This window comes from Cucurbita maxima, unplaced genomic scaffold, assembly GCF_002738345.1.
Source record: "Cucurbita maxima cultivar Rimu unplaced genomic scaffold, Cmax_1.0 Cma_Scf00008, whole genome shotgun sequence".
In the NCBI taxonomy this organism is placed as follows: Eukaryota; Viridiplantae; Streptophyta; class Magnoliopsida; order Cucurbitales; family Cucurbitaceae; genus Cucurbita; species Cucurbita maxima.
In genome coordinates this window covers 4,426,685-4,447,143 of record NW_019272024.1, presented here as the reverse complement: position 1 = coordinate 4,447,143, position 20,459 = coordinate 4,426,685, and the positions used below count along the sequence as shown (strand labels likewise).

The 20,459-nt window shown below is 34.9% G+C and overlaps 3 protein-coding genes and 1 non-coding gene across 4 annotated transcripts; 2 read left to right on the top strand and 2 right to left on the bottom strand.

The window, feature by feature from the left end:
* Positions 1 to 97: 97 nt before the first annotated feature.
* On the bottom strand, positions 98 to 2,581 carry LOC111483302. The gene is made up of 7 exons (XM_023129491.1): positions 2,017 to 2,581; positions 1,543 to 1,620; positions 1,425 to 1,459; positions 1,253 to 1,308; positions 971 to 1,069; positions 801 to 887; positions 98 to 402 (listed from the first exon to the last, which is right to left on the bottom strand). Exons 1-6 carry the CDS (start codon positions 2,413 to 2,415, stop codon positions 829 to 831), a joined length of 726 nt encoding a protein of 241 aa, XP_022985259.1. The 5' UTR covers positions 2,416 to 2,581; the 3' UTR covers positions 98 to 402; positions 801 to 828.
* Positions 2,582 to 2,731: 150 nt separating this feature from the next.
* TRNAF-GAA lies at positions 2,732 to 2,804 on the top strand. Its single transcript has one exon. It is a non-coding gene; the product is annotated as a tRNA-Phe (tRNA).
* A 1,101-nt stretch (positions 2,805 to 3,905) lies between these two features.
* LOC111483312 (phytohormone-binding protein-like) lies at positions 3,906 to 4,533 on the top strand. The gene is made up of 2 exons (XM_023129504.1): positions 3,906 to 4,144; positions 4,213 to 4,533. The coding sequence occupies exons 1-2, from the start codon at positions 3,961 to 3,963 to the stop codon at positions 4,506 to 4,508; spliced, it is 480 nt and encodes a 159-aa protein (XP_022985272.1). The 5' UTR covers positions 3,906 to 3,960; the 3' UTR covers positions 4,509 to 4,533.
* A 6,060-nt stretch (positions 4,534 to 10,593) lies between these two features.
* Positions 10,594 to 10,993, bottom strand: LOC111483321. The gene is made up of 2 exons (XM_023129513.1): positions 10,660 to 10,993; positions 10,594 to 10,615 (listed from the first exon to the last, which is right to left on the bottom strand). Exon 1 carries the CDS (start codon positions 10,932 to 10,934, stop codon positions 10,728 to 10,730), a length of 207 nt encoding a protein of 68 aa, XP_022985281.1. The 5' UTR covers positions 10,935 to 10,993; the 3' UTR covers positions 10,594 to 10,615; positions 10,660 to 10,727.
* Positions 10,994 to 20,459: the final 9,466 nt, after the last annotated feature.

Genomic DNA, 20,459 nt, shown 5'->3' with positions numbered 1-20,459 from the left:
TCACGATCTATCATTTCAAATATCAATAGTTCGATTCTTACCCATAGTTGTTGAACTGCAAGTAACATGGATACTCTCGACGATCTTGGGAAGTATCTAAAAATAAAACAATCCAGAAAGGTTCATTTTCCAATATGTGAAGCAACAAAATTGAAAGATTTCATGTTCTAGTCACAAGTTACAGGGTAAAAGACTGTAGATGAAACATATTTGTGTCAAATAAGGATATACACAGTGGATCCATTTCACAAATTCTCCTATACTTTCAGAACTGGAAACTTCTTCTTGCCACCCTAAGACATAACCAATATACAGAATCTAGGAAAATTTTCCTCTCATCGTGATCGCGTTTACCTCGACTTCACTGGAATCGTAATCAGAATCTCATCGTTGTTCAAATACCTGTAAAGTCGAAATGAAATAAGAATGAACAAAATAAACTAACAAGTACACAACTCTAGAGATCTGAGTTGAACACCAATGCCAGGAATTTTGATATCTGCAGGAACTGGGATTCTGGATCTGGGTTCAGTCGTTTTAGAAGTTTTGATATCTGGGTTCAATCGTTTGAGGAGTTTTTGAAATGGAGTAAGCTGTTTTATGCTCTACAAGGTGCTATGTGGTATTCAGATGAATAAGAAAAAACTGAGAGCGAAAATGAGCTTTCATTTTGTTGAAGTTGCAAAGGCGAGATGACGCTAAAGGATAGAGAAATGACAGATGGTGCAAAGGCTAAATCAGAAAACGTTCACTGGAAAGAAAAGCAGTATATCGACTCAGTCGACGACAAAATTTCATACCAGAATGAAGACGGCCAGTAAGACTACTTCAGTCCACATCTTTTACTTCAGCTTCTATGTCAACCACAGCACCAGAGGTTTCCTTCCCTACAATCAATCACAAGAGGCAGTTCAGTTTCAAGAACATTAAATATTTGATGTTGGACGGGATATACTCCAGCACGAATTACCTTTTCTGGGAGAAGTAAAGTCACTGAAAGCCTGTCCAAAGGTGGAGGAAGTTTTGTTGGAGAACATCACGGAATCCCTCACAAACTTGTCATCCACCACTGAATTTGAAAAGGAAAAGAAAGAAGCTAAGTGAACCATGATGAATAGATCAGGGAATGGTAAAATCAGTTCATGATCCAACAACAACAGGGTTCCCAGAAGAAGTAAATCGCTCAAACTGCTAATGATATGAACTCGGAAACTTTAAGTTTAAAGATGATCTATAAGAACTCGGGGTTTACCAGAGAAAGGTTGACTACAGAAAGGGCATAGTTGCAGTTCTTCATTCAGAGTTGATCTGCAATATGGAAGTAAAAGAAGTGTGTTAGTCAATACAGCTGAAAATTACACGAAACGAATCGAGGGATCTCGAACGAGGACGAACTTATATTAAATTCTTTCAAGAACACTTACTTGAATATTTGGAATTCATTTCCACAGTTAGGACACTGCAATTGCAAGAAGGTGTTGATATGAAGTTGCATAAGCTCAAGCTTTGAGATTGAAAATACAAAAGTTATAACAGACTTACAGTGCTTTGAACAATATCTCGTCCTGCCCACCATATAAAAGCGGCCACTCCAACAATTGGTACAAGAACTGCAACAAGCTGAATAGGCATATATGTTAACAGATCAAAACAAAGCACAAGAATGCAAAAGAAGAAGAATTCATCTTCAATCAGTTCTGGAATGCAAACAAATGAGAATTCAATACAAACTTTCTGTTTTTCCTATTAGAAATCAGTTTTGAAAGCCTGAGCCAGAAGAAGCAAGCCATAAACATGCTCCTATTGCTACTCTTCAGTGAAGTATTAAGATAATAGTGAACGAAGAGCTGCCCTTTCATCACAAGGACAAGTCCTAGTAAGAGCCGAACAGACGAATACTAAAGGAAATAACCAATGTTTCTTTGAGAAGGTTAAGAAATTCACAAATCCTTGAGAATCAAAACTCATTCGATGTTTGAGAATCAAAACAAGAGAAGAGAAAAGATGAATACAGACCCAAATGGAAACGATCGCATCTAAAATCCAGCCAAGCTGCCCTGTTACTGAAAGGTAAGTTAACCCAGCAGCCAAAGCAATATTACCCAGAAGCCTCGCGGTTGCGCCATCGTCTCCGCCGCCGCCGCCGCCGCCGCCGTTAAACCCAAAACCCTGATTAAACCTTGCTACAATTAGCCCTCTCTTTCCCTTAAACACTCCGTATTTTCCCAAAACCCCTTTGTTACTCCAACCCCCACTAAGAAACGGCAATTTCCCTCCACAAAGCCTCAAACGGAACCCATTACGGTCGCAGGAGGCAACCTTCGGGGGCGGAAGAGGATTAAATCTGGTGGGTTTTTTGTAGAAATTGTCGTGTAGTAGTAGGTTGAAGGAAGAGAATCTGATGAAACTTGTCATTTGGGATTAAAGGGAATATGAGGAAGCAGAGAAGAAGAAATTCATGATGGATTATCTGGTGGGAGAGTGAGATGGGTGTATGTCATTGCTGTTCCGTATACGGCTGCCGCGTTATCCAGTGGCTCCCGCTGCTCCATTTACAGAAACAAAATGAGGCTGGAATTTAGAGTTAATAACTTTTTCCCAACTCTAATCTCACTGCTAAAATCTTTCAAAGTTAAAAAAACAGAAGCTTTAGATAAAGGAAAAACACAGATTACGGCTAAAAAATGTTTTTTTTATAAATTTAATATATATTTCAACGTGTTCACAACAAGCGGGGATAGCTCAGTTGGGAGAGCGTCAGACTGAAGATCTGAAGGTCGCGTGTTCGATCCACGCTCACCGCATATTTTTCTTCTATCTTCTTCCCGCATGCATTCTTCATATGACGTCGTCGCATTACCATTTGATTATTATTTTTTTTAATACCAATATAAATATATTTTTTAAAATTATATTAATTTGTTAATTTGAAGTTTTTTTATTTTTATTTTTTATTTTTTATTTTTACATAATATACAAAAGTTATTATTATTAACTTTTACTTAAAAATAAGAAATGAAAAGTTAATAATCACACACATAATTGAACGTACGGAGGAAACTATAAAAATACATCAAACTTAAAGAAGGTTTATATGGAAATTTCGAGTTATGTATAGTTTATGTGCAAATTTGGAAAAATAGCTATAAAAAAGTATTTTTAGATAAATATCTCTAAAAAGGTAAATTTGGAAAATGAATCCACATCATATCCAATTTGCAAAGATAACTCCATTAATGTTATAATTCGCAAAAGTAACTCTAACAAAGTAATTTGTAAAAATGGCCCTAAAGTTTGTAAATTTGAAAAGATAGCCTCATAATTACCCAAATTTAAAATTTATCCCCCATAGTGTTAGTTAATAAGATAACAAAAATGGTAATTTGATTATGATGAATTTGGGATATGTATCAAAGTTATTAATTTAATAATTAAAGAAAATTTTGGATAATTTCCAAATGCTCATCCATTGGATTTTGGACAAGTGGAGCAACCTGGATTTCAAATTTGGCAAGAAAAATAAAACCAAAAATTAAAACTCGTAAATTATTTTTGGATGATCATCTTTTAAATATATACAAGTCAATTATGAAATATAAAATTTAAAAACATATATTGTCATATCAAAAACATGACAAGAGGCGGACAGAGCGTCAGACGAAAGATCTGAAGTATGCGTTCTCCCTACTTTCGAATTGGAAAATTGCATACAAGCCAAAATAGAAAAGTATTTATTTTATCATTTAATGCCATTTGATGCATGGTCAACTTTCACCAAAAATGGCATGTTTCTCAAATGTCATTCTTTCAACGGGAGCACAGAACAAGAAGCAAAAAGGCAAAGATAAATGCATGGAAGCCATTTGTGGTCTAAAAGTGTGAATCTCTTATCCTTTATAACACATAAACCAAGCTTACCTCTATGAAACTTTTACAGCCAAATCAAAGGGTGAAGAAGCCATGGTTATGAAGGAGGCTAAAGCTGAAGCAAAACTTGGGGTTGAAATTGAAACCATTTGGAAAGCATTGGCTAAAGACTTGAGATTTATCATTCCACAGCTCATGCCCGACACCGTTGAAAAAATTGAGCTCCTTCATGGAGATGGCGGCGTTGGCTCTATCTTGCTCTTCCATCTTGTTCATAGTGAGTTCATGCTCTTAATTCACCTAATTTCCATACTTCTTTTGGTCTTATAATATGAGTTTTTGCAGAGGAGGAGGCGATGAGGAGCCAGAAGGAAAGGATTGTGGAAGTTGATGAAACAAAGCATGAACTTGTGATACAAGTGTTGGAAGGGAATGTATTGAAAAGAGGGTTTTCTTCTTTCAAGACAACGTTTAAGCTGTCCCCTCTGAGTGAAAAGGAAAGCCTTGTGGATATCAAAGTTGCTTATGAGACTGAAAAAGATGGAGAAGGTGAACAAGCTCGCATGGACGCAATTGCAACTGCCCCACCTCTTTATTTTCTTCAACTCTTGGAAAACTTTCTTCCTACCTCAAATACTTAAAACCACTCCCCTCTTCTACGTCTCAAATGTGGTTAAGAGTTTTTGTTAAATATTCAAGTCATGTGCTACTTTCTTTTCAAATAAAAGTAGATATCTTTATATGAATGACGGCGTTGTTGTGCAAGCCATGAGAATAAGTAAGTGTTCGGATTTATGCCATAAAGCTTTGTTATTAATTATTTAGTTTATAACAATAATTTTTATTATTTTATTTGTAATTTAATTGTTATCCATGTATGAAAACCCAAGGCTATTAATGTAATCTTGAACAATATGTAGTTGACATACAAGAGAATCGCGTTCAAGTAATAACCTAAAGGGTCCGTAGTATATGGATAAAGTTGGATGCCTTATCGTGGTAACGCTATTGATATAGCCCACTTTGTAATCGTTACAAATGATTTGATCCAAATCGTTCATGTGCAAATATGTAAGTGGGATATCTTATACAATGAGTTTGTATAAGACTGGACCAAGAAATATTTAATCACTCTTCATAAATCCGTTAATTGAGAAAATTAATATTTCACATAATGATTATAGGTGACTTGATCTTAATCCTGAGTGAGTTATGAACTCCTACCTGTGACAGCTTGTTCTTTGATTTACATGGGTGATAATGACTCTTTTAGCTGACTCAATATGCCTACCATTTTAGGGACTTACCAAATAGGGAGTTGAGAACATAATAGCATAAGATGAAATTCACTCATTTTCATATACGAAAAGTAGATGAGTTGTTCTCTTAAGTATTGAGAACTTAAACAATGGGCCCCACCATCTCATTGGCTCTAGAGGGACTTGGTTTATGATTGGATCATAAACAAATTGTTCATTAGAGAATTAGTGGTACTTAAGTTGATAAGGGTAATATGAACTTTTGACCCAGCTATAATTATGAAAAACTTGTGAATGATCGACTTGTTTGTAATGATTATATGAATGGACATAACTTGTCCTACAGTGCATAAGAGTACAAGTCTAGGTCTACAGTGTAGTGACCAATAGTTAATGAATGAAAATTGATTAATTAATTAATTTTATATTATTGTAGCTTATAATTAGTAGGTCCATAAGGTCTCATTGTTAGCTTAAAGTAACATTGAAAGTTCAATTTATTTCAAAGAAAATGTGAAGTATTCAAATTGATATTTAATATACTAGATAATTAAATATAAAGGAAAAAAATAAATTTAATTTAAAATGTGAAATTAATATTTAATATATTAGATATATTAAATAAATAGAGAAAAATATTTATATTAAAAGAAAAATATATTTATTGTATTTGATACAATTAAATATTGAACCAATAATGTATTTGATACGTTAAATAAAAAGTATTTAAAATTTGAATAAGATTGAAGTTAGTTAAATATATATTATAATATTTTATAATATTCAAATATGATTTGTATAAGATATTATATCATAATATATTAAATATGCAAATATGCAAATATGGTATTTGACAAAATTCTCCAAGATTTTGTAAGACTATTGAGTCAAATGAAAATATTTGCTAAAATCACCCAGAGTAGAAAATTCTCAATTTATAATAAAATAAATTAAAGTACATGGAAAGAATAATAAATGAAAGATACAAATATTTGTTTTAATAAAATATCAAATATGATATATATGATAAACTATGTTTTAGTACAAAATATCCACTCTTGGGCATCGAAAATTGCAGAGAGATCGTCAGCATCGATGCCTTGACTCCAGCGAGAATATGACTAATCCACGAAAGTAGAAGGGAGAAACCTAGAAAGAGAATAGAGAGAGAGGGTCATTTGAAGGGTCTTGGTCAAACCACTAATAGAACAAAAAAGGGGAGAGAATGGAAAATTCCATAAGATTTCCATAAAGGGTGGACTATAGAGACACAAGGCAAAGGCTTCAGAATTAGAGTAATGACTCTATTTTGAGAAAAGAGTAAGAGACAGTAGAGAGTCATGTCTCCCGCAAAGGACGAAGATGGTGTTGAAGCCGGAATAGTCACCAAGTGGGGGGCGAGGGAGCCGATTTTGGCGAGGAGGCTGACGGTGAGTTAGTTGATGAAGAGGCTAGTGCGGCGCCCAAATTCCGAAAGTAAATCTCTGCAGAAGGTTGATGGGCTTGTCGAGATTCCATATAGTTCCAATGAGAACGTTGATGAGGATCGTGAGGTTAAGGTTTTTGTGAAGGATGAAGGGTCAATCAGGAAGAAAATGAGAGAAGCTATGTTGGCTAAGGGAAAACTAATTGTGTTGGAAAAAGTGAGGTTGTATGTACAAAATATAACGAAGAGTGATTTGGAGGTCAAAAGGGTGGAGCTAAAGAGTAGTCAATCGACTCCGCCTGCGGCAGCCATAAAAGCTGCTCGTACGGCATCAAAGCCAATAGTGGTGGTGGAGAAGAAGAGTAGAGGATTCAAAAACATTGACAATAAAGAATCGAGGATGTTAAATCAAAATAGTTATGATACCATGAGAATATTTGCTAAACCATCACCTATGAATAGTGTAAAAGGTCTTCAATTATAATCAAATAAATTATAAGGATACAGAAACAGTAATAAATGAGAGGGTAGGAAAGATACCTATGGTAACAAATATTTGCCTTTAATAAAATATCAAATATGATATATATGGTAAACTATAATTTAGTACTAAATATCTATGAACGGAAAATTGGGAAGAGAATAGAACTCTCGGGTTTAGCCAAAGACATACGAATCTCTCCCAATTTCTCTAGAGAATAAAATTACACAATAATTCTCGAAACTATTTTCTCCAATCCTTAGGGATTTTTTTTTCAAGAAGCTTCCACACGCCTTGACCTTGTGTTTGAGTCATGCATTGGTAGCGATTTTATTTTAATAGTAAAAATAAGTTCGTTATATTACATTAATTATATTTTAAAATTGAGATTTCGTTATCTTTCTTTATCGAGATATTTTAATTTCTTTCATTTTATATTTTTAAGATATATCTTTCAATTTAATTATCTAGCATTTATATTTTTTTTTTCTGGTTCTCTAGTGTTCATCCATCGTTTGATTAATCCTTGTTGTTTGTAATTATTCACAATCAATTTCTTTCATTTTCATCATCGATAGTTATCTCAATTTCTACCGACCCATTATTTGAAACATATATTTATACTGATTGATATAAGTTTGCCTCACATATAGTCATTGCATTTTATCTTCAAGTTGTATCATATATGCATAAGAATGAGTTCTAATAAATCTAGCACTATTAAGTTCAGTGAAGATAAAGATTTGTTACGATATCTGTTGATTGACATGTTTGATGATCCTATGTGATCGTTAACCATTGTGATATTGATGTCGTAAATTCTACAAATATAATATATCTCCATGATGACAATCTAAAGCAAACATAAGAAAATACAAGTGGATATCATAGATTCTACTCGTCTAAATTCGTGATAAGATTGTAGGAAGTCAATGGTGAAGAAAGAACAACCTTGGCTTGGCAATGTGATTAACACAGTGCCACCCGCGTAGTGAAGGTGAGAGACACTATAAGCAGGAAGCATCTTGAGCCACTCACTACCAAAATTTTCTTGGTTGTGTTCCAACATCGTTGGAGTACAAGGACCCAACGGATGAGCACTACTCGACCCAACTTTACGACAAACCCTAGCCCACCTCTACCCAAGCCCTTAAGGTGGGGTTTAGTGGAGGCATTTCGACATCAGAGCCTAAAAATCCGCAAAGCAACTGTAAAACATTCTTAAATAGGTATCTCCTTGAGTCTCAAGGAGGTAGTTACAACAATCCATAGTGAGCTCTATTGAACTAACTATTTGCTGAAGAGAATGAGTTTTTTAGATCATACCAAACTGATAGATAACGGGTTAAGATGAGGCTCAATAGTATACTTTATTCAAGGGTTTCAAAGAAGAAAAGTTGTTATGAAAGGCTCAATGATATACTTTATTTGAGGGGAGAATTGTTGGAGTTTCCATTGATACGAGACCTTAAAAAAAACCCAAAAGTCATAGTCTGTGAGACTTAGTTCTAGAGTGTGGAAAATATTAACTACCCATATTTAGGAGTGAAAGCTACCTAAGATCAAACTCGAATTGAAATCAAAAGGCATGAGGTATAAAGAGGAGACGAGTGAAATGAATAGGACTAGAAAAAGGTCTGACCTAAAATGGGATGACCCACATGGGTCACAGCCTAGACGAAAAGGGCACCATGTGGGTCGGCCAAGGCACAAGCCAATAGTATCATCTTTTTGTACCTTACACAACCTCTTTATTATTATAGGTGTAGTTGTCAAAGTAATTTGGTTCACAAGTGAAAGAGAAAAAAAAAATGTAATTAATGAATTCTCGGCACCTTATGATCTCGATATTCTCTTGCAACGTGGCCACGTTACTTACTCATCGCTTCTATGCATTAAGACTATGCCTACAAACTAACACGAGCCATTTTACCACACTTTTTCCTCCCTCATATGCATCCTAAGAAAATTCTCACGAAGTCACCTAACGTAGAATTACTATAGACAAACTATGTTTAGCCATAGAGTTTTTAGGGGTTAAGCCACAAAATATATCTTTTTATATATATATATACGACTTTAAGTTTTTTTTTAGTCATCCTATTCTCAAGATCGCTCTTATTTAGATGTGGTCTCGGTTCATTCATGAATAGGATTCATGAATGATTCTTGTGGGCATGTGACACCCGAGTAAAGAGAGATACATGACACCCGAGTAAAAGAGAGATACATGAATGAAGCGAGATCACGTCTAAATGAGAGAGATTCTAAGGAGAATGACTAAACTTAAAAAAATTGGAAGTCACCTATACCAACCGGGTGCACCTTCATGTTTTTGTGGTTCAATGAGAAGAACTCTAAAGTTAAATGTGCTTTATTTAGAGTAGTCCTACGTTGAGTAACCTTTTGCGAAGTTTTTCAAGAAGCATGCGAGCGAGGACAAACTATGTTTAAAGAACCCGTACTTGTTTGTAGGGATAACCTTCATTCTTAAGACTCCCGGACGGTTGAAACCAAAATTAATAATTTCTTAATTGTCGAATAAATTTACCTAACTTTAAAATATCTAATAAATTATTGATTTTTTTACAAATGATTAAATTCTAGTTTTGTGTTGGGTAAAACCTAACCTATTAATTTAGGTGAATAATTTTTAAAAACATTTACCAAAATTTAAGAAAAGGTTCACGTGACAGACACCTGGATAAAAGGCGTGCCCACTTTTCTTTTACGTACTATATTTATTGAACCTTTTGTTATGCATTTAATATTTACTATAATAATGCAACATCTATGCATCTAGCTTAAAGGGAAAAAAAATGGTCAATTGACCATTCTTGTGACTCACCATTCTTAATAAAGTCTCTACTTAAATGTTGTAAGTTCCTTAATAAGGTGTACAAAAACAAAGACCGACGCTATATTTATTATCATTGTGTCTACTAATACAAAGTTCAATAACTACGATCAAAGTTCGAACTATAAACTTTTAAGATATTATTGATATTTTATTTTTTTAGCTATTTTGTATTTCAGAGTCAGATCTCACATTGGTTGGAGAGGAAACGAAACATTCCTTATAATGATATAAAAACTTCTCACTAATAGACGCGTTTTAAAATTTAAGTGAAAGTTCAAAGGAAAAGTCCAAAGAAATCTAATTTAATTTATGTTTCTTGGTGTTAAGAAAAACAAAAAGCTTTTGAGATTGAATTATGATAATTAATATTATCCCCACCTAGATGTAAATAAATGATAATGAAGTTTAAAGGAAAAATGGGTGCATTAATTAGGTGTTATGTATATAATAAAGTGCGCGACAACCATAAAATTTATTATTTGACATCTAATTTCCAAAGGTTTATGGTTAGTTGTGGGAATATTTTATTGGTCCACGTGTATTTTCTTAGGGTTAAAAAGGTCTATTATGATATTATACGAGTTACGAATAGAGAATATTCAAAAGCTTTGATATTTTGAATTTGATAACAATCATTATTCATGTTCTTGTAGATTATAAGTCTTTAATTAAAATATAATTTAACGGGTTAAGAAATATATGTTATTACAGTATCAAATATTCAAATTATGTATATAAATGAGATCAAACTATATATATATATAAATAAAAAATAAAAAATCCAAGAAAATATTGCGAAAAAAAAAAAAAAAAAAGAAAGAGGGAAAGTGAGATTTATCTGTAAGATTTAAGAAGAGCGCCACAAGTGGAACAAATGATGGCCTTCCAGAAGGTGGAGTGGATGGGAATCCGGCAAAATGTGGTGGAGGTTTCCATTTCCGCCACCCGAGCTCCCCGTCCGCAGCGGGAGCACGTTCCAGCCACCGGCTTCGTCCGCCGTACCTTCCTCCTTTGATCGATCAGAAAACAGAAGCAAACCATTCCCGCCGGCGACCTCTGTGTGTGTCTCTCTTTCTCGTCAATGGAAACTGTATTTTGGGTGTGTCTATGGCGGCCCCTCAATTCTGTTTATATACACAATTCTCACTGCTCATTATTTATTCTCAACATAATACCCATTCTACCCCTCCTTTTCTCATTACTATATTTCCATTCCTCATTCAATTTTTCCATTTATTTACCATTTCATCTTTATTGTAATTTTTTTCCGTAAAATATCAAAATAAGAATTTGAAGGTTTCGAGATGAGTTTCGACATGCAGCTCGAGAATTAAGTCTGTCTATATGAAAGATGAACGCTCACTAAATTTAGTGTCAATTGGATACTTGACGGACTATATAGGGGTCGTATGTCCATTAGCCAAGACGTCTACTGGAGAAGGATTGAAAATACATCAAAATGTACTCCAAGGGGAGACATGATATCAACTCTCCCCCACTTTTGACCTTTTTGGCCCAAGCGACTATCCTTGTGGTACGTGCATGTGTCACAATGAGGGTGACTGTTCCAAAAGGTGTGTCTTGAGCAACTTCCTTTAAAATAAATTTTTCAAAGACAATACCAGACATCATGGGTGTGTCGATATTGCGCCTCAGCTTGGTCTTGGAGGTTGAATTATACATTGACTATCCAAAACGTATGTCGTAAATGGTTTAGCATGAACACAGGAGAGTGCAGTGCTTGAGAGAACTAAGATAGATGGATGTTTAGGATGCCCGAATGAGATGGTCAACATATGGATCAGTTTCCCATAGATGTGTTAGAGCAAGTCAAGATGGTCAAGTTGTCCTGAGACATGGGATGACATCATGATACATGAGTCGTATTGTTTGGAACCGATATGACAATGAAATGTGACGTTGCATTGAAAGACCTTGACCTCGAGTAGAGATAAGGTTGAGTCGAATGACTTAGCCTAATGGAGAGGCAAGTCAATTGTGTATCTCAAACTATGTTATTTTCTGTTGGTTAACATTTAATTCCTACTTCCTACTACTTGATTAAGCAATTTACCTAAATGCCTCCTCGACCGAAAAACTTAATCTAAATTCTCCAATAAGAATATTTTATTTTTTAATATAGATATATGTTGGATGAGTTCCAACTAATCTAAGGGATGATTATGAATTTATAATAAAAAAAATACTATCTCCAATAGAACGAGGCCTTTTGGGGAAGCCCAAAGTAAAGCCATGAGAGCTTATGATCGAGAAAATATCATACCATTTTAGAGAATCGTGTCCAACTAACATGGTATCAGAGCCATGTCAATAGAATTGTCAAATGTCGAACAAAAGTATTGTGAGTCTCGGAAGCTAAGACTCCAAAGAAAAGGAGTCAAATTTTTTGCAAATTCAATAAGATTAATTATCAACCAACTTGAATGTTGACCCAAGAAAAAAACTTAATCCTTAAGTCATTCACTTTATTTTTTAAACAAAATATTTGTAATATCTCAACCAGATTTAGTTGAAAACATAATTAAAATGCGAAATAAATTTTCTTTGGGTTTGTTCCTTGGGCTTCTAAAAAAGGGTCGCAGTCATCCATGCATAAGTACAAAGCACCTACGATTTAGTGTTTGATTGGGACCTACAAACATAAGTCCATGTGCACATGGACCTATTAGGCGATTATCTTATTTTCTTAAACCCTAATTCTAAATATAGGCTTACACACTCTCGCATGGTCAAACCACGGAATGAAAATAAGACTTAAAATCATTTCTATCGGTACACGTCCATACAAACATATAAGGAGAAGTAATTCATGTTCAATGTGCATATAACATGCATGAGGTTCTGCATAAACATCTAATAAACAATCAAAAAATACTTGTTAGTCATACAACATAATAGTGTATCCAACCAGCCCATCGAGATTTCAATAGTGAGCCCACTTACCGTTGAAGCTCAATTTAGTGCTCTTAAGCTTGCTTTAGTCAAATGTTCACGATTCAATTTCACGTAGTCTAATTTCACATTCTATCCACTTATAAAATTGAGCTAAGAACCTAACTTGAACCAAATTAATTTTAAACTATGCTAAAAATATCAAAATTGGTTAAGGAGAGAAGTTTGGGATATAATTCTCATTAGATTGCCAAATTCTTGTTATTTACCGATCCACACGACCCCTCAGTTTGCTCTTTTGGTATTACGAAATTTGGAAGGCATATTCGGAACGTTCAAGAATTCGTTATCAAATAGAAGAATCTCACTACAAAGAAAACAAACGGGAACGGATCTAAGATCTAGACTCCACCGTGACTCACATTACAAATTTTGAGCTTAGTCGATTGACATGCACAACAGTCAATTAAGTGGGAGAGGATGTTATAGTCATGCTTGTCCAGGACATATTGCCTATAGCCGCATGCTCGTGACATGTCACCCTTTCTACTTACTTTTATGTTGTATTACTTTCTTATTACATGACCGGCAAAATCATGTCTACTCCTACCAAATTTGAATGATCCCGACCAAGTATTGTAATCGCTATTGTCTACGTGTTTTCAATGCAATTTACTTTCACTCGCCTTAGATTAAGAACCTATTTAGGCAACATTTTTAAAATTGGAAGAACATGTTGGGTATAGAGTATGCCCTAAGACATATGTCTCACCACCTTTAATGCAAGTGGCAAATTGTTGGGATTTATGGTCTAAAGCCTCGTAATTAATTATTTAGTTTTTAACGATCATTTTTATTATTTTATTTGTAATTTAATTGTTATCCATGGTATGAAAATCCAAGGTTATTAATGTAATCTTGAACGTATGTGGTTGACATAGAAGAGGATCGTGTTCAAGTAATAACCTAAAGAGTCAATAGTATATGGTTAAGGTTGGGTGCCTTAACAAGGTATACAAAAACGAAGACCAATGATATATTTATTATCATTGTATCTAATTAATACAAAGTACAATGATTACGAGTAAAGTTTGAACTATAAATCTCTAAGATATTAATTGATATTTTACTTTTTAGCTATTCTATATTTCACTCTAAAATCTCACATCAGTGGGAGAGAGGAACAAAACATTCCTTATAATATGTGGAAACTTCTCTCTAATTTAAAGACCTTTCAAGTGATTGTTTAGAAGGAACCCCAAAGAAAACAATATTACATTGACATTTCCGCCACGTGAGATCTACGTCGGCAGCTGGAGGACGTTCCAGCCGCCGACTTCATCCGCGGTACCGTCCTCTTTTGGTCGATCAGAAAACAGAAGCAAACCATTCCCGCCGGCGACCTCTGTGTGTGTCTCTCTCTCGTGGATGGGAACTGTATTTTGGGTGTCTATGGCTGCCCCAGAAGTTTGTTTATATACACAATTCTCACGGCTCATTATTTATTCTCAACAATACCCATTCTACCCCTCCTTTTCTCATTACTATATTTCCATTCCTCAATTCAATTTTCCCATTATTTATTTATATTCATAAAATATCAAAATAAGAATTTGAACTTTAACCAGTATAGGTTTCGATATGAGTTTCGCAGTTCGAGAATTAAGTCTATCTATATAAAACATGAAAATTCACTAAATTTTGTGTCAATCGGATACTTGACAAACTATGCAGGGGCCGTATGTCCACTCACCAACATGACGTCTACTTGAGAAGGATTTAAAATGCCTCAAAATGTACTATAGGGAAGACATGATATCAGTGTGTCACAATGAGGGCGACCATTCCAAAAGGTGAGTCTCGGGCGACTTCCTCTGAAATGAATTTTTCAAAGACAGTACCAGACAGCATATATGGGTTGGTATTGCGCCTCAGCTTGTGTGTTGGAGGTTAAATTATACACTGTTATTCAAAATGTATGTCGTAAATGGTTTAGCATGAACACAAGAGAGTGTAGCGCTTGAGAGAACTCAGATAGATGTGTTATAGTAAGTCAAGATGGTCAAGTTGTCTTGAGACATGAGATGACATCATGATGCATGAGTCGTGTTGTTTGGAACCGAGATGACAATGAGATGTGACGTTTCATTGAAAGACCTTGACCTCAAGTAGAAATAAGGTCGAGTCGAATGACTTAGCCTAATGGAGAAGCAAGTCAATTGTGTATCTATGAAATTAATTGAAGTAATGGAATAAGATATTTAAATATGTTATTTTCGGTTGGTTAACATTTAATTCCTACTTCCTACTACTTGATTAAACAATTTACCTAAATACCTCTTTAAACTTAATTCTAAATTCTCCAATAAGAATATTTTATTTTTTTAATATAGATATATGTTATTGAATGAAAGTTCCACTTCGACTCATTTAAGGAATGATTATGAATTTATAATAAAAAAAATATTATCTCCAATGAAATGAGACCTTCTAGAGAAGCCTAAAATAAAGCATGAGAGCTTATGCTTGAAGTGGACAATATTATACCATTGTGGAGAGTCGTGTTCAACTAATATGGTATCAGAGTTATGTTAATAGAATTCTCAAATGTCGAACAAAAGTATTGAGTCTCGAAGACATAGTAAAAAATAACTAAGACTCCAAAAGAAAAGAAGTCGAGTCTCGATTAAGGGAAGGTATTGGATGAACATCGACTTAAATTTTTGCAAATTCAATAAGATAAATTATCAACCAACTTGAAGGCTGTCCCCTAAGTCGAGTATACAAATTGTGTTGGAAATTTGAAAAAATCTTAATCCTTAAGTCATTCACTTTATTTCTTACTCGGAGTTGATTAGACCCAATGCTCCGTGGGGTAGGGTGGAGGACACACATTAGTTTCTTCTTTATGCCTATATTAATGTGTTAACTCTTTCGAAAGTTAAATCATATATTTGATTTCATCACATCATTTTTATAGCCTCTAAACGTCCTAAGTTTTGGTTATGTCTCGGTGTTATCTTTTGAACAAAATATTTGTAACTATCTCATGTTTAAAATATAAAATTTAAATTAAATATTTAATGACTCTGAGTTGGACATGCACATGCACATATAGGCTTACACGCTTCGTATATAGACATCCAATGCTCCGTATGTGCACATGCACATGGACTCACTATGCGCTTATCCCATTTTCTTAAACCCTAATCCTAAATATAGGCTTACACACTCTGGCATAATCAAATCACATAATGAAAATAAGACCCAAAATCATTTCTATCAGTACATGTCCATAGAAACATATAAGGAGAAGTAATTCATGTTCAATGTGCGTATAACATGCATGAAGTCCTGCATAAACATTTAATAAACAATCAAAAAATACTTGTTAGTCATACAACACAATAGTGCATCCAACCAGTTCATCGAGATTCCACTAGTGAGCCCACTTACCGTTCAAGCTCAATTTGGTGCTTTTAAGCTTGCTTTAGCCAAATGTTCTCAATTCAATTTCACATTCTATCCACCGATAAAATTGAGCTAAGAACCTAAGGTGAACCCCAACCTCATTTAACTATCCCAAAATTAATTTTAAACTATGCTAAAAATATTTAATTACATAAACAGTTTCATAATGGTTAAAAATTGGTTGAGGAGAGAAGTTTGGGATAGAATTCTCAATAGATTGCCAAATTCTTGTTATTTACAAATCCACACGATCCTTAGTCTGGTCTTTTGGTATTACGAAATTTGGAAGACATATTCGGAGCGTTCGAGAATTCGTTATCAAATAGAAGAATCTCACTACAAATAAAACAAGTTGGGAACTGGTCTAAGATTTGAACTCCACCGTGACTCACATTACAAATTTTAAACTTAGTTGGTTGACATGGACGTCAGTCAATTATGTGAGGGAGGATGTTATAGTGATGCTTGTCCAAGACATATTGTCTATGGCTGCATGCTCATGACATGTCAAACCCTTTCTACTTGCTTTTATGTTGTATTACTTTCTTATTACATGACTAGCAAAATCATGTCTACTCCTGCCAGATCTGAATCGTCCCGACCAAGTATTGTAATCACTATTGCGTACATATTTTCAATTCAATTTACTTTCACTCACCAATGTTTTCTTTTGGACATACACAAAAGGGCATAGTCGTGTATCAACACACTAAGTTTGGCTTGAATAAGACATATATATGTCAACTATATATCCAAACTCACTCAATGTTACACTGTCAGATCTCTGTGTATGATCTCTAAAGTCGAATGATTCTAAGTGATTTTTTAGAACTATTATATTCCAATTACCGTTCAGTCATGTTTAATGTACGTTTCAGTTATGATCTAGATTTTGTTGAGTTCTTGCGCTAAATGATGGATGAAATTTAACCATCGTGACTTTTATTATGAATTTCATTTACTTGTACACTCGAGCAAGAGACTTTTAAATTCACATTCTGACGTTTTGAGAATTTTTTCAATGTTCTAATCATTAAGTTAGGAAGCAATTGTTGTTGTCGTCCTAGGTCCTCTTAGATACTTGGAAAATTGGACTAATCTTTGTGAGTTTACATGATGAGAGAGATCATACAAGATCTTGTGAGATTATGAGCGTTTTCAACATTACAAGACCTTTGTGTGTCTTTAGAGCTCACAAGTTGAACCACTCTGTAGGCGCATGCTTCAGAATTTGTGGGGCTTTTGGTGGGCACCCCATTCTACAAAATGGCTTTTGCCTTGAACGGCCACCACTACGGGGAATTAGATACTTTGCCACTTCCAACTTTTATACTTTAGCTCTTATTTGTATGTAGAACAAGGGAGTCAAACATAAATAAACGGAGACCACATTCGAATGAAAGTGATCCTGAAGATGTGATAACTAAGAAACACTAAAAAAAAATTGAAATTTAATATATATACGAATCCACCCCTAGGGTTCAGGGCCAGATAAGTTTGCTTGACTTGAAACGTACAAGGAAGGTAGATAAAGGAATTTGGATTGAATAAATATTAATAAATACGAGAGAATTAAGAAAATTCTACTGTCGCCGACCATAGTAAGAAAGTTTTCAAAATGGCATGTGAGATCCCACATCGGTTGGGGAGGAGAACGGAACATTCTTTAGAAGGGTGTGAAAACCTCTTCTTATCTTTAGAAGAGTGTGAAAACCTCTTCTTAGCAAACAGATTTTAAAAACCTTGAGTGGAAACTCGAGAGAGAAAGCCCAAGGAGGACAATATCTACTGTTGGTGGTCTTGGGTAGTTACATGCAAGTTCTGACTCAAAAAGGTAATTTCCTTAAGCCCCATGGTGTCGAAAGAAGGAATATTAGTGGACCTGACTAAGGTTAATGCAGTAATGGAATAGTCTCGTCCGACTATAGTGGTCGAGGTACGAGCTTTCTGAGACTAGTAGGCTACTACTATGGGTTCATATAGGATTTCTCTAGGATTATAATCGTTCTGACCCAGTTGACATAAAAGGGATAGTTGTTTTATATAAGACTGAGCATGGAGACTGGTAACGACGTCAATGCTTACAATACCGAATGGGAGTGGGAACTTCATATTGGTGCATCGAGGAAGGGATTAGAATGCGTACCAATGTAGAATGAGATGGTGATTGTCTATGCCTCCCAATAGTTGAAAGAATACGAGAATAACTACCGAACTTATGACTTGGAGTTGGTGTAGTGGTCTTCGACCTCAAGATCTAGAGGCATTACTTGTATGGAGAGAAGATATAGATCTACATACATCACAAGATCTTCAAGTGAACATGAGGTACATGAGGTGGTTGAATTTAGCCAAGGACTACGATATGAACATTGTCTACCACCTAGGCATGGCAAATGTAGCCGTCGAATGCCTGAGCAGGAATTGGCCCACGTCGACACTAACACGAGATAGGTTGAGATATAGGCTAACAAGGAGAGGGTCGAGATAGAAGTGATGGTCAGAGGAGCAGCAACAAGGTTGGCCCATTTGACCATCCAACCGACTCTGAGGCAACAAATCATAGCAACATAGGAAGAGGATCATGGGCGAAGTTTATGGTTCGCTCACACATGAGAGTTTTTATTGACCTCATATGATAGTCTTCTCTAGAACGTCATGTTATGTGTTCCAGACGACGATAAACTAAAAGGGGTGGTGTTATTAGAGCCTCACAACTTATTGTACACGATGCATCCAAGAAGTACCAAGATGTATCAGGATCTAAAGACCTACTACTGCTCGTACGGTATGATGAGGGACGTAGCAGAATACATGAATAAGTGTTCGTTAGTCAACAAGTTAAAGCACCAATACATAAACCCTCAAAATTAATGTAACATTTTAGCATTTCACAACGAAGGTAGGAAGATGTGGTCATGGACTTCATCTTGGGGTTTCCAAAGACAAGAAAATGCTTCACGTTAATCTCGGTCATCATTGATAGGCTGACAGAATCGGCACACTTCATTTTAAGAAATACTACCTATTTGATAGATAAGTGGGCGCAATTGTACCTAGAGGAGATAATCAAGTTACACAGTGAGCCAGTGTTTATAGTATCAGGCTAAGATACCCATTTCACGTTGAAATTATAGAAAAGTTTATAAAAGGCATTGGGTACTCAATGAAGATTTAGCACAACCTTTCACCTTCAAAGTGATGGAGAGACAAAGTTGTAAAGGATCCACACAACAGCCATATCGAATTAGCTACAAAAACAATTTTCACCCATGCAAATCAAAGGACAAGCCCTTACAAGAGACGCACGTCATAGACTATGAGCCTTTAGTCCTACAAAAAGACTTGAGCAATGAAAAGAAAATTCATAAGGATTATGGTGTTCCAAATGTTCCAACTAAATCTATCACGCGATCCAAGGCCAAAAAGATTCAACAAGCATTCATTCTTCATCTACAAAATTGGATAGGCTCGGTTCAACCTCCATTTCATTTGTTACAAGCTAACCCGATAGAGGAATAACCCTTTAGAGCTTTATAAGTGAATATTTGCACGATTGAAGTGGAAGATGGGATCACTATATATATATATATATAGCACTTGATTGATAATTTTCCAGAAAACTTCATTTATTATTTTAATTTTATAAGTTCTTGTAGTGGGTAAAAGGGTGGGATTGTCAAAATAGCCCTAACTTCTTTTTTACTCCACATGTGTAGGGCAGTGGGGGAGTAACTTAACAATCGTGGCCACTAACTTATTTTAATGAACATTTGAAAAGTAGGAGTTCTTCTGTGTAGAGACTATAAATACCCACAAATTAGAATGGAAGAAAGCATATTTTTTATTAATCAAATTGAGTTCTCAAGTTAGACTTTCATTCCATGAAATTGAGCATCATTTCTAACATTAGTTTCAAGTCATTCTTGTGGTAGATTGCTAGTCATTCAATCAAAGCTTTGATTAAGTTCGATCATGGAACGACTCAATTTAGAACAAGGTTTCAAATCTTACTTCTAGATCTTTGATTTTAAAATTTAATCTAGTTCTAGCATTTTTTTGTTGGTTTATCCAAATTTTGTATCCGAATCGTGAAGAAACAGCTGCCGAAATGGATTTGCTAGACCCACGATTATCAGTGGGAGTCTTTTCATGGATTTGTAAGTTACCCCTGTTGGATGA